Raw genomic sequence first — 27,419 nt, 5'->3', positions numbered from 1 at the left:
TGGACTATAGTTGACTATTAGCTTTTTACAGTTCTCGCGCTTTAAAGCTAGTCGATGACCTTTAGCCACCACACTTTAGAGAAAGAAACCATGCTAATCCGCTGTCTTAGAAGCTAGAGAGCCATGGAAGGTCAATCTCAGTTCGAAAGAGTATCTCTCTCAAATGAGCGGAACTTTAGCTGGGTTTTTTTGGTTGACTGGGTGCTCCTATGTGTGGTTACGCTGACGGTGATATTCTACCTGGGAAGGCTTTTTGCCTATGCAATTACACTCGTGTTGGAATGGTTCCTATGGAAACATTGGAAAGTCAAGATTAGCGTGGAGTCACTGCGAATAGCGCCTTTAAGTGGGAGCATCTTGTTCAGAAATTTATGCATTATAGGCAAGGACCAGACCATATCGATCCTGAAGGGAAGTTTACGATGGAGATACCGATTGCTGGCTACTAGAAGATCACAATATGAGGAGGCATCTTCTCAGAAAGATGGTCTTGGTGTAGGCGAGGAAGATGTTAATTCCATGAAGAATATTACATTGCCGTGTCGGTTTGTACTATTTTGTGAGGGATTCGAGATATTCATCTATAATAGGACTGTGGCTTATGAGAATATTATACAGATGTTTTCAAGGGAGGAAAGAGTCCAATTTGAAAAGTTTATGAGTAAACAAGAAATGTCAGAGCTCTTTCACTGCCATAGTGAAAGGAGCGACGATAAAGGCTCGACAGATAGTGTATTATCTTCATCGGTCTCAGATGTTCCAAATATCAATGACAGAGTTTTTGATGAGGTTCATAATCAGAAGAAATCAATCTTTATGAGATTTCTGCCGATGGAATTGCAACTGTCCCGAGGGTCCATTGTTTTGGGGAATAAGTTCACCCCAAGTCTTCTCATTGCTAGCTGTACAAGTGGTCGGGGTGTGGTAGATCTTTGCCAACCTAAGGAGAAGCTAGATTTGTACAAGATGCATTTTCAGGTTGACTTCATCGATATTGATATCTCGATAAGGCAAAATATAGAATACAACCGAAAAAAGGCGACTTTCAAAAATGGCAAACTATCAAGGATGTGGGCAACTTTCGTCAAGGTTCTGCATATTCCTTTCTACAATAAATCACATAATAATAAAGGAACGGAATCGGAGCCTTTTATGACTAAATGGAAAGGTTTGGGACTATATAAGGGACTGACGTTCGATCGAGACGGAGAGGATTATGATGAAGTGCATTTTGATTTTGCGAATCACGAGTATGCAAAAGTCAGCAACATTATCAAGAGTCCGAGAACTGTTCTAACGTATTCCTATGATATACCAGGTGTAGTACCTCACGGTGCGCATCCAACTTTGGAGGGCCCTGAAGTTGGTAACAATGGTGCTCCTCCTGAATTTGGAATCGACTTGCAATTCTATGGAGTCACAATCTGCTACGGGCCGTGGGCTCAAAGAGAGATACAGCATTTGCTGAGGATGATATCTCCCACAGTGGCAAGATCCTCAGTTCCGATAAAGACACTGTCTCCCGGTTCGAGAAGGATTTACACCGTGTTCAAGACCACGTTTAGAGTCCTCGACGGTTCTTCCTGGCGTATTCCAACAAGAGAGAGAAGTAAAGATCAAGAATTTTTGAAAAAATTCAAAGCTACCAGTGAGGAATACAGACCTTTTGGTTGGCTCGATCTAAAATTTGCAATGGATTCCTATGGTAGCGTAACCACAGTACTATGTCCAAAGGAGGAAGGTTTTCCGAATAAGATGTATATTCATTTTGCAGAAATGGAGGCCACTTCCAGCGTTAATCACGACGTTATGCTGAAGTGTAATTGTTTTGACGTTGCAGGCGACGTCGGCTATCCTCTCGGGTGGAACAGTTCTGCCACTTGGACAATCAATCTCCACTCCACGCAGTTAGAGACCTTTCTATTGAGAGAGCACGTTACATTAGTGGCAGACATTTTCACCGATTTCTCATCGGGTGAGCCTACTCCTTATGAACTATTCAGACCGTTCATATACCAAATCAATTGGATCATTGATGGTTATTCCATATATCTGAATGTTAATGACCATAACATTGTCAATAATCCTCTCGACTTCAACGAAAATTGTTACTTGTCTTTGCATGGAGAAGAACTACTGATAGATGTGACAGCTCCAAATGACTCAATCACTGGCGCATATATGGACGTTCCTTATAAAATATCAACTCCGATGTTTCGGCTGTTACTTAATACACCTCCATGGAATACTCTAAACGAGTTCATGAAAAACAAAGAAGTTGGAAGATCATACAGCTTTGCTGTCTGTGGCTTATACACAGTTTATTCCGAGCTTGACATCGATAATGTCGATACCTTGAGTGTGGAATGTACCAGTACTGGTACTACGTTACACTGTTATGGGTTTGTAATGAGATATTTGATGAATGTCAAAATGAATTACTTTGGTGACTTTTTCCATTTCATCACCTCTGAGGAATATACAGGAGTGATAAGAGCCAAGGAGAAGGAAAGTGTCGGTAAAACGGAGGAAGAGTCGCTCAGAGATAACTCAACAAATCTGAGTACGGACAGTGGGGGTTTAAGTGATCCTTATGTTCGCTTGAGAGCTGACCCCCCGGTTAGTCGTTCAGACGTGAAGAGAACTACCAATGAAACAGATATATGGTTCACATTCTCAGTCTGGGAGGGAGCTTTAGTCTTACCCGAGACAATTTACAATTGCGATCCTTGTGTCGCACTTCATTTCGGGGAGCTTATTGTTGATCTCAGGAGTTGTAATTATTACATGGATTTACTCGCGACCATGAGCAGCACATCCATAAAAAGGTATGTTTCACGCCAATCCCATGAACTCTTTGAGTCGATTCGTAGGGATAATGGGCGAACCGAGAAGGAGCACGGTTCTTTGGCAGCATTGACCATCCATGGTCACAGGATGTATGGATTACCGCCCATCGAACCAACTTATTTCTGCCAGTGGGGTATCGACCTTGATGGCCTGACGATTAATTCGGATGCGGAATTTGCTAAAGGTTTTTTTACACTCTTTGCTGGAATAGGTTTTGGCTATACCAATCTCGAGAATACATTGCTTTACGATGTTGAAACTCCAGATGACATGACATCAGTAACTGTGAGAGTACGCGACATGAACGTTGTGGTTGAGAATGACAGCAGTCGCGCAGTTGTCGATGTACCGAATCTCACGTTCACATCTATTGATTTCGAGAATGAAAGATATTCCCAGCGCATCGACCTAAAAGTACCAAGTCTAAGCATTTTACTGCTTACGTCAGAAGACGACTCTGAACCCATTCGTTTAATGGATTTGACCACGAAAGTATATTTGACCGACTTCATTCAGAAAAGGGACTTCGCAAAGCACAGAAGCAAGCAACGGGACTACATAACATTGAATGATTCACCGTTCTATAGATGTTCCTTCCTCTTGCCATGTTATCTACAGGAATCTCCTCTTTACAAGAGTTTGTTAGGAAGTATATCTCCATCGTCATCACTACCGCCCTTACCAATGCCATTGTTGGCTGAAACAATCGATTTTATTATTGAAGATCTTTTAGGTGAATTTGCAGCAGGGCTGAAATGTGATTATGATACTCAGAGGACTGTGGATGATCCGGATAGTCCATCAGAATCTTTTGATACTTCGCAAGAACACGAAGGTCCAGATGATGTACGGTACGACCGCTTTGCTCAATTACCGAAGATTTTATCGCCCAATCCTCTGGAACAATACGACAATGTGATAATTGATGTTAAGTTTCTGGCTGTGGACCTTGACCCGTTGATCTGCTCCTATGTTGATGGCCTTTTGGGTGAATTTTGGAAGGTCAACACCGTGGACATCATTGATGAGATCGAGATGTCCATTGTAAAAAGGCTTGGGCAGTTGTGGAACAATACCTGCGTTTTGAATTTGAAACTATACGTGGTGGACATAAACTTTTTTTGGGGTGATAAGAATGCCAAAGTTGTCGATTTGTATTTCGATAAACTCGATTTTGACTTGGGTCAAAGAACGAGAGATCTTGACGGGGAAACCATTGTGAGTGAGAAGATAACTTTGAGCAAACTTAGGTCAGTAAGAGCCACCGTCTTTGACAGAAGTATTACAGAAGGTGTGGAAGAGAGGCCGCCTGCGCTCTCTTTGGCAGTTGAGGGGTGGGAAGCTTACTCATGGATGAGAGAGAAAATTGTGGGCTCTGTTAGTTTACTTTCAACAGACATTACAGTCGATGAATCCCAACTCGAATGGTTGTCCGTTTACATTGCTGAACAAAGAGATCTTATCAAAAACATGCTAACGTCTTTTACAAAATTGCATGAGTACTGGCAGGGTACACGAAGAGATTTACTCCGTGACATCACCACTGCCAGTGAACACTATCAAATCAGCCATGAGCCCTATGTCATCACGAAACCGGCTTTCATTATGAGGCTGTCCAATGGACATGTCCGGGAAAATCCTAGTTGGAGGATTATAACACGTTTGAGGCATATCTTAACATATCTTCCCAATGAATGGCGCAATAACTCCGCGATTCAAGTCTCTCCAACGGTCGATAGTACGGATGCGTCAGTCGCTTCACATTGGCGAAGGTGGGAAATATCAGATATCACTCGTTCTTATATATACCGGACCATCTTTTTGTCAGATCAGAGCAAAACCCAGTGTCAATCTCTGAAGAAGATGCTCAAGGTAGATTTTCATTCATTTTTCTTCACCATATACAGCGAAGGTTACAGGGTGGCGCATAACTTTGTTATAACTAGAGCTAATATTGTTGGGGAAGAAATTCCAGCTGCTGAGCTCTCGAAAGTTCAACAAGCCTTGGATTACGACAATGTCATGAATTTAACAGTGAGCTTGGGTGCAATTAAGGGTGAGCTGAATGATCAGCTTCTCAAATTACGCAATATATTTTCGAAAGCACAGACGCCTGCACTCAAACGAAGTAAGACATCCATCAACATATCCAAGTCATACAAAGTTAATGTCTTACTTGCCTTTGATAGAAGTGAACTGCAGTTTGTCTTGGGCCAGACTAGGCTCACGAATAGAATCCTCAATGGTAAAGCCGCTTTATTACTCGAGAAGCTGAAAAATTCGGCAGCACCGGCTTTATCATTTGTGTTCTTCGCCAAGAGGTCGGAATCATGGTTGAAACATGCAGATCTTGTTTTAGCCGAAGCATTATCACGCGAATTGTCTTTGACAATGACGGCGGAACTATGGAGTTATATGCCCTCGCTATCAATTAATATCCAGTGTTCAAATTCACATATTAGGGCAATGACTAGCACTGAGTTGCTTGTCAACTCAATAAAACAAATCATGGAGAGCATTTCCGAACTTAAACGTCACTTTGCAATGGAGAAGACTACCCCAAACGTACAGGGTACCTCCACAAACTTATCAATCCCTTTACAAAATACAGCATTGACGGTCAGCTTCTCAGATGTCACAGCTGAATTGATGCCTTTGACTCCGTTCGTTGTGCGCCATGAGATGAAGCAGCTTGGACTATATCTGAATAGAGTGCAAAGCAACGAAATTTTGATCAGTATTTGGGACGCCAATATAATTCTCAAGTCACACCAAACAACGGAACAATATTTCAACTTTGCCCTAGGAGATCTGCAGGTGAAGTGTAATTTACCAACAGAGTCCAGTGCTATTTTGAATGTTGGCTTGTCGACTTCCCTCATGAAGTTGACTCTCTCTGAACCTCGAAGAATTTTATCAAGCTTTTTGCAGGATGAAAAGCTAATTGGAGAGAGCTTGGGATACATTAAAGGGTTGCTCCAACTTTTTTCCCCACTGGCTCGCAATAAAACGCAGTCCAGTGCGCTCAGATGGAGCCTTGACGCGAATTTAAATTACTTCGGTATTCTTGTTCCAATGGCATCAACCTTCTTCGTCTTTGAAATACACATGCTATTAGCGGCGATGAATAATGCCAGTGACGGACAAGACGAGGGCGACCATCATGTCACAGGGCAGGTATCGATTGAAAACTGCCTTCTTTTGATCAAAGAACCTTCGCTTCCCGCTGATCTTTCTAAGTTGCTCGATTTTTCAATTAGAGTTATGAGCTCCCAGAAAGTGCCTAATTCTCCTCAATCATACCAAATCGAAAGCTCTCACTTCAGAGTGTGCTTGTCTCCGGGGTCATTGGTCCAAGTTCTGTGGGGAACGCATCAATTACAATCACTACTAGAGTATTTCAGGAAACACAGGAAGCAAGATAAAGCTATTTCACCATTTTCCCTCTTCGATGGCTCCGCATCTGCTGATCGGCAGATTGACTTTCGTTCCATTCATATCTTATCCTATAATTTGTGCATAGGTTGGATGTTCCAGCTTGGTGATGATGTCAAAACCGGTCTAATTATTGGGTTTGATCGATTATTTTCCGCATACGAGAAGCATTACGGAAAATTGACTTTGATAGATGGCTACTTTTCGGTAGCCAACGGACAATCAACTGATACTTTCTATTCGCAAGGAAGTGAGAAGCAGCGGTATAACCGAAGTTTCTTATCCAATGTTCAAATAACATACTGGCTGAAGGAGATTGATTCTATGAAGGACCTATTCATCAGAGTCAACGGAGAGGCACTGGAGGTCAGTCTTCTCTCTAATTCCTTCGACATCATTGAGAGTACTCTAGCTTCGATCCAAAAATTCCAAACTTTGAAAAAAGAGAGGATGCACAAGAGAGATAGTGGCCCCAGAAATAAGTTGAATTTGGAGAATACATCCAATAATATATCTCCATTTCTCTCACACATTAGGACGATTGATTGCCAATTCAAGTATGTTGGTGGTGTGCTAAAGATTTATTCGCTCGATGACCTAAATAGGGCTGAAGGCCCATCTCTTGAAATCAAATCACCAGGTGTCGTAATCGCTTTGAAGTATAATCATAATGAGGCGGAAAGAAGGCCTCATCGGATCAGATGTCTCGTTTCAATTGATCCCACGCACAACATACTGTATTCCCAATGTGTTCCTATTTTAAATGATATTGTTGAAGCAAGTCAACGCATGGTACAGAAGCACAGTCCTGATGAAACTCCTCTGGAGTCATCGCAAAGTATCGACTACAAAAGCTTGTTGGATTCTTTTGACATAGCATTCAAAGTCACTTCAGGAAGACAGCAATTGAGTTTAAGCTGCGAACCTAGGGCAAAAGTTCAGGCGGATGTTGGATTTGATTCATTTACATTTGGTGTGACGACCAACGATCTGGTGGATGGGAATCCAACCGGAGTGTCTTTATCTGTAGAAAAGATACAGTCTTCCGTCCGCCATATTTTCTCGAGAGAAACGAGTGCTTCCTTCAGCGTTGATTTTGTCGATTTTACTTCAATTTTTACTCATCCTGACGTCTTTGGTGTCGCTTTGGTATCTGATATTAATGTCTTCTTCAATATGAAGCAACTGCAGAACTTGAACTTATTCCTCGACATTTGGCAGTTGAATGGTAAGCTCAACAACAAGGGCCGGGCAAAGGACGACGATCGAAAGAAGCAAACGAAAAGCATGACTCTCTCCAAACGTACCAGCACTCCTACGTCCATATGTTGGTCTTTTACTCTAATTTTTACCAATGTAAAAGGTGATGTTGACCTGGGCCCTTCTCTTGGAGTTCTGTCGCTCCGCTTGTCTCGAACCTGGTTCGCAACTGATCACTACGGTGCCCAAAGGCGTGTATTACATGCCTTTGCTGATGAATTGTCAATAAAATCAGAAGGCAGATTAAGTGGAGTTTTCGATTTGAAGAATGCGACATGGATTTCAGAGGTCAACTACCCAGCAGCTGGATCGATCAAAGGATCCTCTGAAATGTCTTTGTCGTTGAGTGTAGGCCGAGTGGCAATAAAGACAGCTTTCGATTATCATATGTTTTTGATTGGAACTATCGATGAGATGAAGTTCCATTTACGCAGTGAGTCAGATCTGTATGGTATTTTGCCTGACTTGTTGGTGGTCGCTCTCTCCTGCAAAGAAATGGATTTCTGTGCAACGGCGCTGACGGCCGCCAACATACTGGACATTTATAATACGATAACGCGTATGAGACAAGACAATCGTATTTCCTACATTGAAACCCTGAGAGAGTCAAATTCCACCGAGGCAAGAGTGACGTTGCTTTACGACGACATATTGCAATCACTGAATTTGCTACGCACTGATCTTTCATTTGATATCACTACGTTCAAGGCCCAAATTTCTCCGATCTCGTTATTTGATGTCGAAGTCCTAGTGCTCAATATTGACAATGTGTCGGCTCGTTCAGAAACTCAATCGGGTGAGAAACTTAAGACGGAATTGCATTTACAGGTTTCCAATGCAAAAGTATCTCTTTCGACTTCAAAGGAAGAGCTTGATGAAGAGCGTGTGGCCAAAATATCAATTGAAGATTATATGCTATACGCTTCGAAAATTAGTGGCGGTACGATTGTAAAAGTTCCAAGACTACTGGTAAGCATGACAACCTGGCAAAAACCAAAGAGCGACTTAATAGAGTATTTGTTTACATGCCGGTTCTTCGATAGGGTAGCTGTTAAGTGGAATCTCGGTCCCATCAACTTCATTAAAGAAATGTGGTCAACACATATTAAATCTTTAGCAGTGCGTCAGACCCAGAGCAACAAAACTATGTCTGAGAAAGACAAGCAGGCAGATTTGGATCCTGAAGAGGAGATCAAAGCTAAGCTTCAGTACGTTCCACTGGATGAACCCTACATAGAAATGCCTCAAATTAAAGATTTGGGTGATGCCACACCGCCAATGGAATGGTTTGGAGTCCATAGGAAGCGCCTTCCAGCAGCAACTCACCAACTAGCCATAGTTTTGATCCAGAAGCTAGTCCATGCCGCAGAGAAGGAATATGCGAAGGTTCAAGGAAGATTTCAATAGTCATAACATATATATAATTTATGTTCTATTTAATATGTCATTATTTTTCAGACTGGCGCTCTTCGTCATATTTTGAGTTTTGTAGATACCGACTAGCTGCTGAGCTAATTCAAACATGTTATTTCGTAGGGAAATAACAATGAATTGGGCGTTCTTGGTCCGCTCCTTGATGTAATTTGCAACAATCGAAACATTTCGAAAATCTAATGCTGCATCAATCTCATCCATGACGTAAAGAGGTGTGGGCTTGTACTTATGCAGGGCAAAAACGAGCGCCAAAGAACTGAGAGTCTTTTCACCACCAGACAGATTCGTAATATTTCTCCAACTCTTTTTCGGTGGCATCACGCTGAAAGTCACACCTTCCGAGAATGGATCTAAACTGTCGACTAATTCCAATTCGGCATTACCACCCATAGTAATCATTTGATACATCTCCTTCAAGGTCATCGAGATTATCCCGAAGCCTTGCATAAACTCGTCAAAGCGCCTTTTCTTCAATTCCCCAAGTTTTTCTCTCATAGCATCTCGCTCCCCAACTGCCTCATTGAGATCTACCTTTCTTCGTTTGTGTTCTGCCAACCTCTTTGCATATTCTTCTAAGATCTCGACATCAACGTTAACGGAATCGACATAGTTTTGTAAGTCTTCTATCTGAGCACCAAGATCTTCGACATCTAAGCTCTTGAGCTCCGCTTCAGATACACGCGGAAGCCCATTTTCGAGCTCATGTGGTTTCTCATCTACTTCCATTACTTCATCGTTGGATTTTTCTTCCTCCATTGAGACATCGCTCTCTTCTCCTTCTTGCCTCGTAGCATCTGCCCCTTCTGTTCTCTTTTCTTGCAATTCGTTAGGCATTTTCGAGTTATTTGTGCTTTCACCTTCGTCAAGGAGCTGCAAAGTTCTCGTAACATCCCTTATCTTAAGGTTATTTAAGTCGCTCTCCAGCTGTCGTACTTCTTTCGTTATGTGGCCCAACAATGCATTCAGTTTCTCCAATTTGTCGTTTATTTCTATCTTCAGTGACTTGAACTCAGTGAAACCGGCCTCCATCTGAGCAAGCCGCTGTTTCAGCTGATCTAACTTTTCATTCATTTCATGACTGAGATCTTGCTGTTCATCAACAGACTTTTCGACGGATTCTAAGGTCTGCTGCACGTTGTCGGCGTTTTCTTTCAATGAAGCAATTTCCTGCGAATACAGGTCCAAGTCTTTTTGGGTATTGCCTACTATTTTAGCAGACTTCTTGAGCTCATTCTCTGCCTTTTTGATACTAGCTTTACCTTTCTTTTGTTTAGATGTAAGTATCTCCATTCGCTGTATCGTCGAAGTTACTTTGGAGTTCTGGATTTGCAGTTCAGACCCACCGATTTCCATAATCTTGTCCTTCAAAACAGCTATCTTTTGCCGAGTAGTTGTTGTTTGATCAGAAAGTGCTCTTTGCTCATCTTTGAGCGTTTTCACTCGAGCTTCTGCCAACTGATACTCTTCATTCTTCCCCGTGGCCTTCTTTTGAGCTTCTAGTCTTTCGAGCAGCAGCTTCTCCTTCAATTTCAATTCACTCATCCATGATTCTGTTTCCATCACTAACTTTGATACCTTGAGCTGAATCTCGGGTACCCTGTCTTTCAGCTTCTTTAGCTGATCCTCCATTTCACGAAATGTGTCGCTAGCAATCTGAAAGCTCTTTTCCTTCTCAGTTAACTCATTTTCAAGCTGGGCAACTTCCTCTGGACTGAATATATCAGGGCTGTAAGAGTTGTTTTGACTTAGTCTCATAAGCCCACGCACAACATGCGAACCGCCACCACTCATAGTGCCTGATATGTCAATCAGCTTTCCATCAAGACTTACAACTCGGAACCTCTTTTTTCCGTAAGCAACTCTATTTGCCTGAGCCAAACTTTGAGCGGCCAAGGTATCTCTTAGCACACTGTAGAAGGCCGGTATGAATTTATCATCCTTCGGTTTGACTAAATCGAATAGTCGTGGAACGTTCTCTGGAGTTTGAATCTTGCCCGTGTGAAATTTGCGCAATTTGTCCAGTAAGATGAATCTTGCATAACCAAGCTTATTTTTCCTTAGGTATTCGATGCACTGCTGACCACATTCCACAGATTCGACGACAATGTCCTCCAAACGAGGGCAAGCAGTAGATATTGCCACATCGTATTTTTCGTCTATGACTCCCAGATCACCCAGCCTACCATGAAATCCACTGATTCGGCCTGACTTTTGTAGTTTTGTAAGAGCAGTCAAAACTGTGCTCTTGTTTTGGGCACTGGAAAAAGCTGCTCTGGCATCTAATGTGCGTTGCCTTTGGGCGATCAAAATTTCATGCATCTTTTTCAATCTTGCGCTGGCACTGGAGCATTCTGCGCCTGCTGTGTGTACCTCCGCTGTTACATCTGATTCTTCCTGCTTCAATTCTCTGATAACTTTCTCTTTCGCAAGCTTTTCTTCGCCTCCTCGAGCTATTTCATTCTTTAATTGTTCGATGTCTTTATTTATCCTCGCATTTGTATCCTTGAGTAAAGAAAGCTCAGATTCTGCAAGTTGTATCTCTGCCCTCTTTTGCTGAAGCTGCCCATCCCAGGGTTCTAAATCCTTTTCGTATTGGGCAATTCCGGCTGATATATTAACTGTCTTTTCTTTCAAAGATATCTTGACATCTTCAAGTTTTGCACGCTCCGTAATGAGTTCCTGATTGAGGTCCTGAAGCTCCTTTTCATAGTCAAGTTGCGATTGTCTTAGTTCCCTCAAATTTGCCTCTGTTGCATTCAAAGAGTGTTGATTCGATTTCAATAGCTTTTCAGCTTTATTTGTTTTTTGGTTGACAGACTTGATCTTCTCCTCTATAGCCACTCTTTGCTGGTCCAGACCTCTTTTTTGGGCCAGCAAAGCTTTCTCCTCTATAGCCAGCGTTTCAATTCGTTTCGCGACCTGTTTACTCTCATCTTTAAGCGAATCAACTTCTTTTAAAGTTTCTGAGTATTTCTCATTTTCTTGATCCAGCTGACCCTTTAGCTTGCTGCTTTTGTCCAAAGTGGATGTTAACTTGATATCGTTTTGCCAAATCTTGTACTGAATCATCTTTGACCTTAGTAATGTGAGTGTTTTCTCTTTCTCCAAAAACTCAAGAGCTTCATCTTTCCCTGTTTCAAGTGAGCTTTTCTCCTGATCTACTATATGAAATCTATTCTCCTTCTCGATACAGCTTTCATTTAAAACTTCGATCTCCTGCAAAATCGTCTCGATTTGTGGTTTGTATTTAGCCGTACCGGTAATATCCTCCAAGTACTCTAACAAACCATCTTCACCTTCCTTCTCTGCTTTCGGTCTCATTTGAGCAATGTTTTCCACTTCACCTTGTAGAATTAAAAACCTCTTGTGATCCAGGTCAATTCCCTCCTTTTTCAGTAGTTGAGTAACTTCTGTATAGTTGCTTTCTTTGTCGTTAACGTAGTACTTGGAAGAATTATTCTTGAAAGCTTTTCTGGTAACGACCAACGTAGGTTTCTCCTCATCAATTCTCGTAGTACCATCTGGTTCATCGACCACATATTGGAAATGAACCTCTACTGAACAGCTTTTCAAATTTGGGTGAACTTCAGAATTATGAATTAGGTCTGAGAGTCTATCCTGTCTCATCTTGTTGGCTCGAAAACCGAATACGAACAACATGGAATCGATCACATTGGATTTTCCGGAACCGTTAGGTCCCACAACTGCCGAGAAACTGCTATGAAATGGACCAACGACCTGCCGTCCAGCGTACGATTTGAAATCTTGAAGAACTAATTTATTGATACAAAGTCTTGCCGCGTTCCTCTGACTTTGTTCGGCATCATATAATCTTTGCAGTTCAAGTCTATTCTTTTTCACTGGTGATATCTTGATAAGTTCCAGCTTTCTAGTAGGTGATCGGCCAGGAGATCTTGGTGGTGACTGTGAATAAGTGCGCTGTTCGCGTCCTCTGGATGAACTATTGGGATGCTGTAAGCTTGGAGCCTGTAAAGATGAGGATGATACTATAGGCTGTGATTGACTGGTCGTATCATCATTAGTGCCAATCACCAGCTTCTTGGGCGTATGCGATATCGTAGAATTTGAATTTGAAGTCAAAGGTGACTTTGTAGATCCATTGACCGCCTCAAACTCCCGACTCTCATTATCGTTCACTCTCTGTCGCTTGGTGAGTGGCGTATCAGGCATCCTGGCAGCCTACAGAATACTTGTTGTTCCAACTACCACCTCATTGGAGCGAAATATGAAGTAACTAAGTTTGTTTACTGTTCGATCAAGCCGAACATGCAATGCCTTGCAATACAAGTTTACAATTAAAAACAACTAGAACCATATATATACTAACAAAAGATCAAGGTTGAATGACTGCTAGTCCCAGCAGCGCTAGTCTTCAACTAGCTTGCGAAAAGCCATCACGTGAAGCGCCTTGTAGCGTGTTTTACTTTGAAGGAACCAACGAATTGGTATTCTTGGGCTTATTAAATGGTCTGGAAGTCAAGTTATGGCTCTCTAAGTGGTCTTACAATTTGTATCTTATACTGTTTAGTAAAAGCGCGAGCTTATACAGTGAAATGCTCATCGCCTAAACAACTAATATCCATAGAAAGTGATAGATAGCCGCTTTACGATGGAATCAGAACCATTAGTGGTAGATAATGGGTCATACGAGGTCAAGTTTGGGTATTCAACGACTAGTCAGCCCTTCAGAGCTTTAAATGCTCTCGCTAGAGACAAGTTTGGTGCTACATATCTCTCAAACCAGATCAATCAGATAAAAGATATTTCATCTGTCAGTTTCAAACGACCTCACGAATATGGACAACTGACCTCGTGGGAGTTGCAAAGTTGTGTTTGGGACTACTGCTTTTTCAATCCAAATGAATTTGATGGGTTTGATCTCAAGGATAGCAAAGGACAGCATTTGATAGCCAGTGAGACCTGTATGACTCTACCAGAATTGAGCAAGAATATGGATCAAGTAGTTTTTGAAGAATACGAGTTTGATAGTCTCTTAAAGGCGCCTATCTCAGGGTTTATGCCCTTCAGCAAACACACTGAGAACACCAAGGTGATATCTGGTAAAGGTGATTCTGAATCTGGTACTTCTACAAGCGAAACGAAGGACTACGAACCGTTCCAAATGGTTATCGACTCAGGATTCAATTGCACTTGGGTAGTACCGATCATCAAAGGTGTCCCATTCTACAAAGCTGTTAAGAAACTAGATCTCGGTGGCAGATTTATCAATGGACTACTCAAAGAAACGCTTTCTTTTAGACACTATAACGTGATGGATGAGACTATCTTAGTCAACAATATCAAGGAGAAATGTCTATTTATGAGCCCTGTCTCTTACTTTGACAGTTTTGCTAAAAAGGACCAAACTGCAGTAGAATACGTACTGCCGGACTTCCAAACTACATTTCTGGGCTACGTGGCAGACCGTAAGAACCCCCCGTCAAAAGATGCACAGACAGTAACACTACGCGATGAACTATTTTCCGTGCCTGAGACGTTCTTCCACCCGGAGATCGCCCAACTGCTTAAACCGGGAATCATCGAGACCATCCTCGAGAGTCTTTCCCTTGTCCCGGAACCCCTCAGGCCATTAATGGTCAGCAACATCCTATGCACCGGAGGAAACTTCAACCTGCCGCATTTCCCAGAGAGACTAGCTACCGAACTACAAAGGCAGCTGCCCACCGACTGGTCAGCCAAGATTTACCTACCACAACCGAAATCTTGTGAGCTAGCTGGCTGGTGCTCTATGAGTGCATTTGCCTCTACTGATCTCTACAAAGCTGCACGAGTTTCCCGTCAAGAATACTACGAACACGGCGTCGAATGGACTACAAAGAACAGGTTTGGCTACCAAAACTGGATATAGTTCTATCCGATACCTTTCCAACCCAGTTAACCACATTGGCCACTTGTATGGGCCAGCCTTTCGACATGATATTCGTCTGTCAGTTTTCTTTTGTTCGACCAGTCACATTAATTATTTATTGAGTCTCCGGTTTTCCAGAAAAATGAATCGCTCGACGTCATTTTGTCACTCCTGTATGCTTAGCAAAAGAATGATAATACCGATTTGCAGACAGCCCCTCGAATGCCCCTTTCTGTTGAGATATAAAGTCTCGAGGAATTCGGTGTTCGTTACTGAAATTGACCACCGACAGGATAGGGGACAAACCTAAATAAACTTTGAAAGAACTTTGAAAGAATGCGTCATAGAGGACAATCTCGCTCTTCTCTTTCAATTGCTCAGCAGAGATTCATGTCGCAGTCAATGGCTGCCATAAGTCTCGAGCAGGCAATGATTTATTATGTCGGTGTTGATGTTGGTACTGGTTCTGCAAGAGCTTGTATCATCGATAACACAGGTAATATCTTATCATTGGCTGAAAAACCTATCCAGAGAGAGGAATTGAAGCCCAACTACATTACACAATCTTCCCAGGAAATATGGCAATCGATTTGTCACTGTGTTAAGTCTGTGGTGAGGGATTCGGGAGTTCCTGTGGAGAGAATTCATGGTATTGGGTTTGATGCTACCTGTTCTCTTGTGGTAGTTGATGACGAGGACAAGGAAGTCGGCGTAGGTCCTGTTTTTGCCAATAACGACCAGAACATTGTATTATGGATGGACCACCGTGCTATCGCGGAGACTAATGAAATTAATGCTACTAATGATAAATGTTTGAAATACGTGGGTGGCCAGATGTCTGTGGAGATGGAAATCCCAAAGATTAAGTGGTTGAAGAACAATTTACCAAAAGAACAATTTGACAAATGCAAATTTTTTGACTTAGCAGATTATCTGACTTTTAAGGCTACAAATAAAGACACTCGTTCATTCTGTTCGACTGTGTGTAAGCAAGGTTTGATACCTATTGGTGTTGAGGGGTCTAAGGAAGGCTGGTCGAAGGACTTCTTGAATACCATTAACCTTCCTGAATTAGTTGAAAACGTATTTTGCCAAGATCGGTGGCCTGCAACAGCCACTGCTGCAGATGGCACTACACACAGTTTCCTCAGTGCCGGTGAATACGTTGGTGCCTTGGATGAAGAAGCCGCTGAAGAGTTGGGTCTACCAGTTCACTGTGTGGTCGGTTCAGGTGTTATTGATGCCTACGCCGGTTGGGTTGGTACGGTTGCAGCTCAAACCGATGTCGAACTTCCTGATCTCGCTGAAGCTGACAGGACAAAGAAAGGTATCGATAGAGCCACCGGTAGACTGGCTGCGGTCGCTGGTACTTCCACCTGCCACATTGCTCTTTCTCGTGATCCAGTGTTTGTGAACGGTGTCTGGGGTCCTTACAGAGACGTTATGGCTCACGGTTTCTGGGCAGCTGAAGGTGGTCAAAGTTGTACCGGTGCTTTACTCGCTCACGTTATGTCTACACATCCAGCTTTCACTGAGTTATCTCATCTCTCTGATGCTGCAAATATCTCCAAATTCGACTATTTGAATTCCAGACTGGAAACTTTAGTTCAACAACGTGGTGACCGTTCAGTCGTCGCATTGGCCAAACATCTATATTTCTATGGTGACTACCACGGTAATAGATCGCCAATCGCCGATCCTTCCATGAGAGCAGCCATCATTGGTCAATCCATGGATAACTCCATCGATGACTTGGCAATCATGTACTTGGGTGCATGTGAGTTCATCGCTCAGCAAACAAGACAAATCGTTGAAAAGATGTGTGACGCAGGTCACCAGATTTCTACTATTTTTATGTCCGGTGGTCAATGTAGAAATGGTTTACTAATGAGATTGCTGGCAGACTGTACTGGCTTGCCAATCATCATTCCAAGATACATTGATGCTGCAGTGGTATTTGGTTCGGCCCTACTGGGTGCAGTAGCCAGTGAATCCTTCAACTCACATCACGCCAAGTCCGAAATTACAAGAAGAAGAAAGTCTTCCCTAACTAACTTGGACCCTTCATCGCTACCTTCCGCGTCAGGTAAAGGACCACTGAGCCAACTAGGTAAGATGAAGCCAGACTTACCTTCCCCATACACAGCACCTCACGCTACGTCCAGTACCTCACAAATCGCCGCCACATCTGGTTCATTCCCTTTCCCAGTAGTAGGGGAATCTTCGGAAGCTATTACTGAAGAGGCCAACGACAGTGAAGGACCTGTTAGCTTCAAACCAACGAGGGCTACCAGTCAAGAAGGCCTAGCCACCCGCAATCCTCCTAACAATGGAGACGCACTGTGGGACGTCATGTACCAAATGACCGGTGGTGGTAAAGTCGTCAGACCTTCCCCTGAGGATGACCCAGATCGTGTGCTATTGAATGCTAAATACAAGATTTTCCTCGACATGGCGGACTCCCAAAGAAGATACAGGGAAGCCATTGATAAGGTTGAAAAGGCTATTGCCAAATAATGAGGAACTGCATAATTACATATTCACTGAATAAGAATTAGACACAGAATTGTTTATGATTGATAACGATACTAGCTAAACTGTCACTTCACGTGAGCTCTGGCGCGTCGTTGTTTGCCTTTTGCCATATCCAGTAAGTTGTATACACGAGAATGTACTTAAACATTGAAGAATTTGTAAAATCGATCATCAATTGAAGATGGACCAGCCGCTCCAGCTTTCTGTCATTGCTTGGTAGCATCTTTGAGCTTGATAAACAATTGTTAGCTGCTTCAAATTTCCTAAATATTGAATTCGGTCACTTTAAGGTTTACAGATACGTGCCATACTCAACAATTGAAATCGTCATTTCATATCGAAACAAGAACGCTGCTATAAGATTGGGCTATATCTTTAGTGTGCTTTGAGATTAAATGTATGGTCTCTTGTTTCTACTGTTCCAGTCGGTATGCCTTTCACTTGCATCCCAGTTGGAAAATCTGAAGAACAAGCATGGAATCGTGAATATAGGCACTCCTCGATTGGACTTTCCTGGTGAGGCCCTGCAACTGTTTGGGGGTTTTAATGCGCTAACCTTTCCCCAGTATGAAGGTCAGGAGAATTTTACTGGAACAATTAACAACAATACGGATTCTCGAGGAATTGTTTATTATTCAAATGACACTTTTATCAAGTTGATCAACGGATCGAGTGATAGTTATGTGGAGAAAATTGTTCCCTTTGGATCCGAGTCGTTCATTTTAGGTGGATCTGGCTCGCTGTTAGGCTATGAGCTCGGTAGGCAACTATTATACAATTTATCAGACCTGTCTCTGCGACCTATCTTCGAAAATTCATTAACGGATGTCAGAGTTATCCTTGAAGATTATCCTGTGGCGTATTTTGGGGGCAATTTCTCCTTCGACAACGGATCGACAGTTGGACATAGCGTCGCGACCTGGAATAGTTCAAGCAATACTACCTCGCTTCTTCCGTTTGGGGGCTTTGGCGAAGAATCCATCGTCAATTCCATTATCAAATTAGACTCTGATAACATTCTGTTTACGGGTGAATTTTATACACTAGATGATCAGACTCTGTTGATCACCAATGAAAATACATCCAAAACAAATCATAGCCAATCCATTGAAATAAACGAGCTTCTACCTTTACGAGCAGCTACCTGGAACACTGATTCAGATAGCTCTTTCGATTCATCCGCTTTCATTTGCCCCAACTCTCAGAAGGAAGCTTGGTCTGTACCGTCAACTTCTGGATCACTAGAAGCCTCCTTGCCTTACGAAAGCTATCCGAAAAAGGTGAGAATTTATAATTCTCCTGAAGAGCACAATGCAGTTTCCCTGTTCCGAATTATCACAAAACCATCGAATGGTATCATGAACCTAACTTATGTTGATCCTTTATCGGGGGAGTTGCTTAACTGTGATGCGTTTTGCCCTCTGATGTTACAAGACTCACTTAAAGCCGCCGTTGCTAATGGGAATACGTCACAAGTGGTGAGACTTGATAATAATCTCACAGATATTCAATGGTCGTACGATTATCAGGATTTCGCATTTGTGAATAAGATTGCAGTGACTGACTTACAGTTCCTAGCATTGAGTTCCTACGGGGATGCAGTAGGTCTCTCTTCTTTCCAACTTTATCAGGATACGTTAACAACGTACGCGAACAACTCGCTTAACGAAGTCGGTTGCGAATCGAATGATATTGCGTCTACTTCTGCTCTATCGGACAGCGAATGGCAACAAGGTTTGTTCGGTCAGAGCTATCTCGTGGCTGACTTCAGAACTGGACAAGAAACTCTACCCAAAGTTACGTTTTATCCAGCCATCAATTATGCTGGTCAATACACAATGAACCTGTACACACCAGGATGCTCGTCTGATCAGACTTGTACGTCTCGATCCATTGTAAATGTAACCATGTGGTCCGAAGTTGGTGGCTCAATCCTGTCTTCCATTCTGTTGCATCAAAATAATGAAGCGATGAAATATGACCAGGTATATTCAGGGCACCTCGAAACCGCTCCGGTGTTAACGCTGGAGTACTACTCTCCCATTAGTCCAAACAATCCTTCCAATGTTGTTGTTGCCGATCGCCTTGAGGTTATCGTTGAATCTGTCGATATCTTGAAAAACCAGACTGATGAAACAATTCCCTTGAATGGCATGTTCCAATATCAATTATCGAACTTCACTAATAGTACTGATAGCAAACCATCAATCGCAAACACCACGTTGAACTCTTATACGGTTCAAAATTTCCCAAAGAATGCATCGTTGTTCTCTTCTATGTACAACAATACGCTATGGGTTGGTGGTAGCGTCTCGGGTGTTGCAGCAGTTGAACTTGATGAGGACTTGCACGTTTCCTCTACTGCAAAATATGCAACAGGCGGCACGGTAGAAGGCATATCATCATATTCTGATGGTATCATATTGTTCGGTACTTTCAACCTCTCATCTCAGCCCGTTAGCACCCTGACATTTAATGGCGTTTTTGGATCTTTTGGGAACTTGGAAACCACTCTCAGGACTTACACTAATGTCTCTTTCCAACAAGATGAATTGCTAGTCTTCAACAATGAGTACGTTTTCAACCTTTCATCTAACAGTTACATCTCAAATAGCTCCACTTTTGGACTCTCGCTGTGGTCAGCAGGAAGAAATCAATTTGATGACACGTTATTCTCGGGTGCAGTGACGAAGAATCAATTCCCAGGTTTGTATGGTTCGGCTTCGATATACAGTAATTCCTCAGTCGCTCACTTTAGCCTTCAGAATGGCGCCCAGCCCTACGCTGCTTGCCATTTAAATGACTCAGTCACCGCTTATGCATATCGGTATGGGTCTGTATCGCAGCTTTATTTTGACAATGGAAAAGAGGGACCGTGGACCTGGTTTGGTACTATAAATTCGATGCGGTATTCGAAAAACAGTACAATCTTAGCCATTGGCACAGATGGCTCAACTGATGAGCCTATCTTGAGTCTCTTTAATTTAACGAGTTTCGATGTCTTAGCCAATACTACCATATCAGAAAACGGCACCATTAGCTCAATGGTCTTTTTCGATAGAAACTCCAGCTTACTAGTCGGTGGCGACTACCATATATCAGATGCCGATTGCAGTGGTCTTTGTCTCTACAATTACGATCAAAAACAATGGACCAAATTCGCGAATAATTCGATTACAGGTAATATCACAGAAATGCAACTTTCAGAAAGTTATGATCTACTCATTTCTGGTGCCATGAATGTTGCGAATAAGACTTCTGTTAACTTGCTATCATTTAATATGTCCAACTACGAAGTCAATCCTCTAGTTTGGGATTCAAATGGACCAATCAAGTCCTTTATTGCAGAGGACAATGATATTATAACTTGGAATGAAACTTCGTTATCAGGCTACAGCGATGGTGATTGGCAGAATCTCGAATTTGATAATAGTTCGCTCATATCGATAGTTGATGTGATTGCCGTCAAAACTGAGCCTGCCCTTGACAAGAGACAAACCTTCTCTTCAACCTTCGATGCAATTTTGGTCGCAGGCCAAAATTACGCAGAGTATCCGCAGGCATCCATTTACAACTTTCAAAGATGGTTGCCATATTATGTTGCCAATAAAGCTGATGATGAAGACCCATCAAGAACCACATTCTTTACTAATCAAGATGACTCACAGTTATATGACTCCCAAAACCTACTATCAGATCCGACCAGGACAACGACATCCTCTTCATCAAGCACGACCTCTTCCTCTCAAACTTCACCTTCAAAGGGTTCCTTAGTTCGTAAAAGCGGAAAGATAAACCGAGGTTTTGTTGTTCTGATTGGACTAGCGCTAGCATTGGGCACAGTTGTAATAATCGGTATCACTGGAGTTTTGCTTGCTCTTGTATTCAATGGCCACAGTGGATACGAGCAAGTCGATCCGCGCGCTGACGAAAGTGAGATGATTGATACTGTGCCTCCAGAGAAACTCTTAAAGTTCCTCTGATAATTGTAATATAAAATTTAATGACTTTTAACGTTCATTGCCTTAGTTGGCCATTTATTTAATCTGTAATCACTTTTTCTTCAACATGTACTTGATCTTTCGGTGGCGCAATGGTTCTCGAATCTATTTCAACATTCTTCAGTGTTTCTTTGAGCTTTGCTAGAGCAAGGTCCTTTCTGTTGACAAATTCAATTCCAGCGTAGGCATCTTCTGTATCTTTCAGGCACCAGCTCGCCTGTCTCCACTGCTTTTGTTCCGCCCATTTATTGGCAGCGATCAATTGGAAAAATGCAGCTTTACGCATTCGTGTCAATCCTCGTGTGACAATGTCTGCATGCGTATGCTCCTTTTCACTGTCATCTTCATTCTCCACCTTTTCTTCATTACTCATAGCTCCATCGTTCACTTTATGTCGAATCCTGTGATCAATTCTTTGTTGATAACAATTACTCAGTCGTTCCCATATCATGATCTGCGAACAAGGTCCGAGCCTACATTCGGCTAAAATTGTTTCGAGGTTGCGCAAAGCGTAAGGCGTGGATGTCCATGTGTCACTTAGAGACAAAAACAGTTCGGATGCTAAAAACATGCACCTAGTCTCATAAGACCGCACAGGAGCCATAGAATTACTTTTCTTACTGCCACTCAGCTGGGTATCATATAATGCACAATTTTCGTAGGTTTCTACAGCTCTTTGAATCAAGGGATCAATGTCGGTCTTGAGCATCTTAGCGGTCACAATATTTTGGGCTCCCATCAAAACAGATACCGAGCACCATTCTAAACAGGATGCCAGATACTTCGGGTAGTGCTCTAAATCATGGCTTAATGAGTCGTAGGTGGAATAGGCAGTTTTGTAATCGGAAAGCATCATGGACCAATCTGCTAGCTTCCGCATCAAGAACTCTGCAGACGAAGATACAAAATACTCTTTGCCATTGGCGTCCTTTGCAATGGAGGCTTGCTGGTGTATGTTGGTGCCACTTGTTGTCTTTGACATGAATCTTTTTAGAAATTTTGAACCATGAAATAAAGATCTTCGAGGCTGCAGAATAGTCTCTTCCCAAAATGAGATTTTTCGTTGCATAAAAGGTATCATTAGCCCATTAATTAATATTTCCAGTACGTCGTAGATGGAGTTAATCAGTTCAAGTGATAATTCGATCCTCGATGGTTCACGGAGAAAGTACAGCACTTCATCTAAAGAAGTCATTATTGGCTGGTGGAGGATCACTTGCGTCGCCGTTTTGTAGTTATCCTTCCACAAGGGTAAGAGTATCCCTTCCACGAAAAGTTGTTTCTTGAGTTTTTTAGTCAGTGACTGACAGATTTCATACTGCTCTTCTGAATCACCGTTGTAGCATAGTAAAAATACAGGCAAAACATCATTCGTATTTAGAAATACTGGGAAGTTCTTTGTTGTGTGATTGAGGTTCTTGAATTTTGTCAAAAGATCTCTTGCCTCCTCATAACCTTGTCCTATTGGGATGTCCAATGCAATTAGGGATACTACAGGATGGTTAAAGGTTTCATATGGAGAGAGGTATGCTGTTGAAGATATCGCCAGTGAGAAAAATCTATGGTAAAGTGACTTCTTGAGTAGCTTATGGGGTGTTTTATCATTTGTACTTTTTTCTATCAGCAATAGAATGTTCTCTAGAAATGATTCCAGTGTATGATAATCGAAAAGCATATCATTTGTGTCTGCTGATTCCACAAGGTCCCTCAACGGCCTTGTGAACCTTATGTATTGTGATTGCGTGGCATCTCGTTGGAATAAGCTGTTGGATCTCTTTCGACTAGGGCCACTCGCTACAGCTAAGGTTGATGAAGATGATTTTTCAGCTCGGTCGTCTCCTGATGGGCTTCCGGCAGACGTGCACTCGTGTGCCTGATCTCTATCGCCAACACAATCGCCAAAAAACCTCAGCAGCATGTACAGGGAATCTAGATGGTGAGTTTCTTGGATATGCCTATCAAGTTCCGGAGTCGAGGTTACACAAATCACCGGTGAAATAGCGTTGGAGACTATCCTTTTGGCGATGTCCGCAGGTACTCGATCATCACCATGATCCAGGTGCAGTAATAGGTTCATATAGTTCTCATAGGACAGCTTCACCATGATCGGCTCTAGGCTCTATTTTGTCTGCCTCTTACCTTGGCTTAATTGTGCTTTTGACGTTAATGCTTAAGGCCTAGTTTTGATTAAAATCAATATTTCGCTCGATGACTTGTTGTGCAATGACGAGTTAATAACGAAGCTAGACAGGTCAAAGCTGATAGGCAACTTTGATAGTGCGAAGCTATTCATCCACGAAGTTTGTTGTTTGCTGATAGCTTTATACTTTTCAACTGTGTCCACTGCCTGTTGAACGAACTTTGGGGTTGATGCGACTCACCTAACAAAGTTGTACTTCGAGAAGTCCAGCGATAGATGAGCTCAAAAAAAAAATGCAGTTAAACATGTACAAGGAGTGTCAGTGGGTTGCAAGGCTACGATTTCAACTGATCCTGAAGACATTTTCAAGCGTCCAATGGGTTGCAGTATTTCTTTCACCCTTTAGACACAAATCCTGTGTGACCAGAGGATGTTCAGTGAGCCGTTAACATGATCTCCGCTCCTCTTGTCGACTTTGACTTCATAAGGAGGTTTATTGTCAATATTCGATTTAATTTGGATTTATACCCGGCAGGAATGAGACTCAAATTCTTGAGCAGAATGAGACTAACGTAGCCTTGTATCAATCGATAGTGCAATTGATTGCCATATCATAAGCCAAGAGAAGTTCTTACATTTTGCAGGTCAATCAGCGACCATTGCCGATAACAGGAATTACGGTCAAGAATTACGGTCAAGATTAGAAAAAGCAGCTCGTTTCACAGTCAAAACAGACATAGGAACTGAGAAGAAAGTGGGCAATCAATCAGAGCCAGAATCGATCAACAAAGTCGCTTTTACAGACTGTTTAGCTTTCGTTGTGCAATAATCACTATCATTACCCGAAGTTTGCAGCTTTTCAAGATTGATCAGCGAATAAGGTAGCAGTTAACAGCCATTGAAACCGTATTGCAAACCGCATTGGTGGGCGTCAAGACCTTCCAGATCTGTAAAGAGTTGAGCTAGCAAATTGGAGCTACAAATGCATTTTTTTTTCACGGCCCTATCGCTTTTATGGGCGGTTTCTCGAGCATCTTTCTTGCCAGGTATCTCTCCCACCAACTACGATGCTAAGTCTGAGATTGCTTTATATGTCAATCATTTGACGCCTTCGAGACATTTCCAACATAAGGACAAGGACGGAAACAATATCAAGAGTGATAAGGAACATTATTTGTACTCCTATGACTATTACAATAGTAAGCTGCATTTTTGTAAACCTGAAAATGTCATTGAGCAGGCTGAGTCTCTGGGATCTGTTCTGTTTGGTGACAGGCTCTATAATTCGCCATTCAAGCTAAACATGCTCGAGGATAAGAGCTGTGTTTCTCTGTGCAAGAGTGTCATTCCTGGGGAAGATGCAGCTTTCATCAATAAGTTGATTAAAAACGGCTTTCTACACAACTGGCTAGTTGACGGACTACCTGCTGGGACTCTTATTAACAACGAACGGGAATCTTCGGCGCATATTACGAACGGGTTCCCTTTGGGTTCAGTAGAAATCATGCAAGGAGTGCATAATGGTGCTATGGCCACCCCTCGAGAGGAGACTGGTATTTCAGCTCATGGCTCTAACGTTGTGGTCAACCTTGAGCTGCCTCATTTGAATAATCATTATGATATTACGATCCAGTACCATGAACCAGAGGCTGGCAAGTATCGTATAGTTGGGGTTGAAGTTGAACCTAAATCAATCAAACAAACCTCCAATTCATGCGAATTTACAGGCGAGCAAATTAGTTTATCGGAAGATCAAGATAACGAGGTCTTGTACACTTACTCTGTGAGGTACGTAAGATTTAGTCATACTTGGGCGACCAGATGGGATAACTATAGATTTTCTTATGACACAACTGTACAATGGTTTTCTTTGATAAGTTGCGTGATAGTAGTTATTGGATTGTCTTCTGTGGTATTGCACATGTTGTTACGCGCATTGAAGAGTGATTTTGCTCGTTATAACGAGCTCAACCTGGATGACGAGTTTCATGAAGAGTCGGGATGGAAACTAAGTCATGGTGATGTTTTCCGTATGCCTAATAAATCCCTGTTGCTTTCTGTGCTGGTGGGATCCGGTGTACAGCTTCTTTTGCTGGCCGTAGGCGGTATTGTGATAGCAGCCATTGCTTTCAACAACGCAGGCTCTAGAGAGGTGTTGCCAACGATATTTTTTGTCCTATACGCATTGTTTGGCTTTGTGGGCTCTTACGCATCTATGGGGGTCTACAGGTTTTTCAAAGGTCCCTATCCAAAAGTCAATATGATATTAACACCTTTTTTGATTCCAGGTCTGATCCTTCTAACAATCATCTCATTGAATTTTTTCCTTCTAATCGCGCATTCATCTGACGCAATTCCCTTTAGCGCTCTGTTTGCCGTTGTATTACTTTGGCTCATCATATCCGTTCCATTGTCACTTGCTGGATCATTGACTGCAATTAAGACTTGTTCCTGGGATCAGCATCCAACGAAGACCAATCAAATTGCGAGACAAATTCCATTCCAACCTTGGTATTTGAAGACACTCCCAGCAGCCTTAGTAGCGGGTATCTTTCCATTTGCTTCGATTGCAGTAGAACTGTACTTCATTTACAATAGCTTGTGGTTTCATCAGTTTTTCTACATGTTTGGCTTCTCAATGGTCTCTCTGTTTCTGCTAGTATTGACTACAGCTCTGGTGACGGTCATGATAACCTACCATTCATTATGTTTGGAAAATTGGCAATGGCAATGGAGATCATTTATTGTTGGAGGTTTGGGGAGCGCCGTGTATATTTTCATCCACTCAATTTTCTTCACTGAGTTTAAGTTACGTGGTTTCACCACCATAGTGCTTTACGTCGGCTACAGCATGCTGATATCGATACTATGCTGTCTCACCACGGGTGCTGTCGGCTTTTTCAGCAGCATGTTCCTTGTTCGGAAGATTTTCTCATCTGTGAAAGTAGATTGAGTTCTATATTAATGCACATATCATAGATATCTTTATATTTCGCATACCAAAAGTCATATTTTCAACTCAGGCATGAATAATTCAGAAAGTTGATTGTCAATAAGCGAACTAAACAATAAAATTTTCTAACATTTCAACTATAATGGCTCTTAAACATGCTGCTTTATGTCAAAACTAACATCTAACGATCGAAACCAGCAACAGAGCTGCTCTTAGAGAGCTAAAGTGTATAGTTTGAATCCTGTTGAGAAAAAAGCTGATCGAATTTACTAGACAATACATTATTGTCTCCTCCAAATTTCCAAGAAATAACAGGTCTCTTGGCCCAGTTGGTTAAGGCACCGTGCTAATAACGCGGGGATCAGCGGTTCGATCCCGCTAGAGACCATTCTTTTTTGGAATAGACTTCTGTATATATCACTATATACGAGAATCCAGAAATTATTTAGCGATTTGAAAGTAATGAGGAATGGACCAGCAGCGATGAGATCAGGCAGCATTCTGATCCCTTTAAATCTGTTAGGGTGTTTTGCATGTCTTCTATTGAGGGGGTTCCGTTAGAAGGTGAAGCCATTGACATGTCAAGTACTGATGGCATTGCTGTAGGAGAAGAAACGAATAAGGATTTGCCTTCATCATCGAATGATCTGCCCAAAGATGAGCCTACAGCTGACAGTTTACACAATAAGGATAAGCAAACAAATCAACAGACGGAATTGATCAACGAGACGAGATTGTTAAGGGATACTTTAGATCTTTTATGGAACCAAACTACGGAACAAAGAAATTTATGCCAACAGTTGGAACAGGAAAATGAATACCTCCAGGAATACATCAGTAATTTAATGACAACTAGTAATGTACTGGACAAGTGAGAACTTTCGACTTCCATCACACTATTGATGAGTCGAGGAGTTGTGA

The 27,419-nt window shown here is 42.2% G+C and overlaps 8 protein-coding genes and 1 non-coding gene across 9 annotated transcripts; 7 read left to right on the top strand and 2 right to left on the bottom strand.

The window, feature by feature from the left end:
• Positions 1 to 123: 123 nt before the first annotated feature.
• On the top strand, positions 124 to 8,952 carry CSF1 (Csf1p; the record flags this gene model as incomplete). The annotated part of the gene is made up of 1 exon (XM_003682361.1): positions 124 to 8,952. The coding sequence occupies one exon, from the start codon at positions 124 to 126 to the stop codon at positions 8,950 to 8,952; it is 8,829 nt and encodes a 2,942-aa protein (XP_003682409.1).
• An 18-nt stretch (positions 8,953 to 8,970) lies between these two features.
• SMC4 (condensin subunit SMC4) lies at positions 8,971 to 13,170 on the bottom strand (the record flags this gene model as incomplete). The annotated part of the gene is made up of 1 exon (XM_003682360.1): positions 8,971 to 13,170. One exon carries the CDS (start codon positions 13,168 to 13,170, stop codon positions 8,971 to 8,973), a length of 4,200 nt encoding a protein of 1,399 aa, XP_003682408.1.
• Positions 13,171 to 13,609: 439 nt separating this feature from the next.
• On the top strand, positions 13,610 to 14,869 carry ARP6 (Arp6p; the record flags this gene model as incomplete). Its single annotated transcript, XM_003682359.1, has 1 exon — positions 13,610 to 14,869. One exon carries the CDS (start codon positions 13,610 to 13,612, stop codon positions 14,867 to 14,869), a length of 1,260 nt encoding a protein of 419 aa, XP_003682407.1.
• A 336-nt stretch (positions 14,870 to 15,205) lies between these two features.
• Positions 15,206 to 17,386, top strand: TDEL0F03840 (putative phosphotransferase; the record flags this gene model as incomplete). Its single annotated transcript, XM_003682358.1, has 1 exon — positions 15,206 to 17,386. One exon carries the CDS (start codon positions 15,206 to 15,208, stop codon positions 17,384 to 17,386), a length of 2,181 nt encoding a protein of 726 aa, XP_003682406.1.
• Positions 17,387 to 17,799: 413 nt separating this feature from the next.
• Positions 17,800 to 21,387, top strand: RAX2 (Rax2p; the record flags this gene model as incomplete). Its single annotated transcript, XM_003682357.1, has 1 exon — positions 17,800 to 21,387. The coding sequence occupies one exon, from the start codon at positions 17,800 to 17,802 to the stop codon at positions 21,385 to 21,387; it is 3,588 nt and encodes a 1,195-aa protein (XP_003682405.1).
• A 58-nt stretch (positions 21,388 to 21,445) lies between these two features.
• On the bottom strand, positions 21,446 to 23,509 carry TRS85 (Trs85p; the record flags this gene model as incomplete). The annotated part of the gene is made up of 1 exon (XM_003682356.1): positions 21,446 to 23,509. One exon carries the CDS (start codon positions 23,507 to 23,509, stop codon positions 21,446 to 21,448), a length of 2,064 nt encoding a protein of 687 aa, XP_003682404.1.
• A 1,018-nt stretch (positions 23,510 to 24,527) lies between these two features.
• TMN2 (Tmn2p) lies at positions 24,528 to 26,498 on the top strand (the record flags this gene model as incomplete). Its single annotated transcript, XM_003682355.1, has 1 exon — positions 24,528 to 26,498. The coding sequence occupies one exon, from the start codon at positions 24,528 to 24,530 to the stop codon at positions 26,496 to 26,498; it is 1,971 nt and encodes a 656-aa protein (XP_003682403.1).
• Positions 26,499 to 26,812: 314 nt separating this feature from the next.
• TDEL0Ftrna2I lies at positions 26,813 to 26,886 on the top strand. The gene has a single exon. It is a non-coding gene; the product is annotated as a tRNA-Ile (tRNA).
• Positions 26,887 to 27,076: 190 nt separating this feature from the next.
• SLO1 (Slo1p) lies at positions 27,077 to 27,373 on the top strand (the record flags this gene model as incomplete). The annotated part of the gene is made up of 1 exon (XM_003682354.1): positions 27,077 to 27,373. The coding sequence occupies one exon, from the start codon at positions 27,077 to 27,079 to the stop codon at positions 27,371 to 27,373; it is 297 nt and encodes a 98-aa protein (XP_003682402.1).
• Positions 27,374 to 27,419: the final 46 nt, after the last annotated feature.

This window comes from Torulaspora delbrueckii, chromosome 6 (assembly GCF_000243375.1).
Source record: "Torulaspora delbrueckii CBS 1146 chromosome 6, complete genome".
Taxonomy (NCBI): domain Eukaryota; kingdom Fungi; phylum Ascomycota; class Saccharomycetes; order Saccharomycetales; family Saccharomycetaceae; genus Torulaspora; species Torulaspora delbrueckii.
Note: the sequence above shows the minus strand (reverse complement) of the source record. Positions and strands in the feature narration are given on the sequence as shown.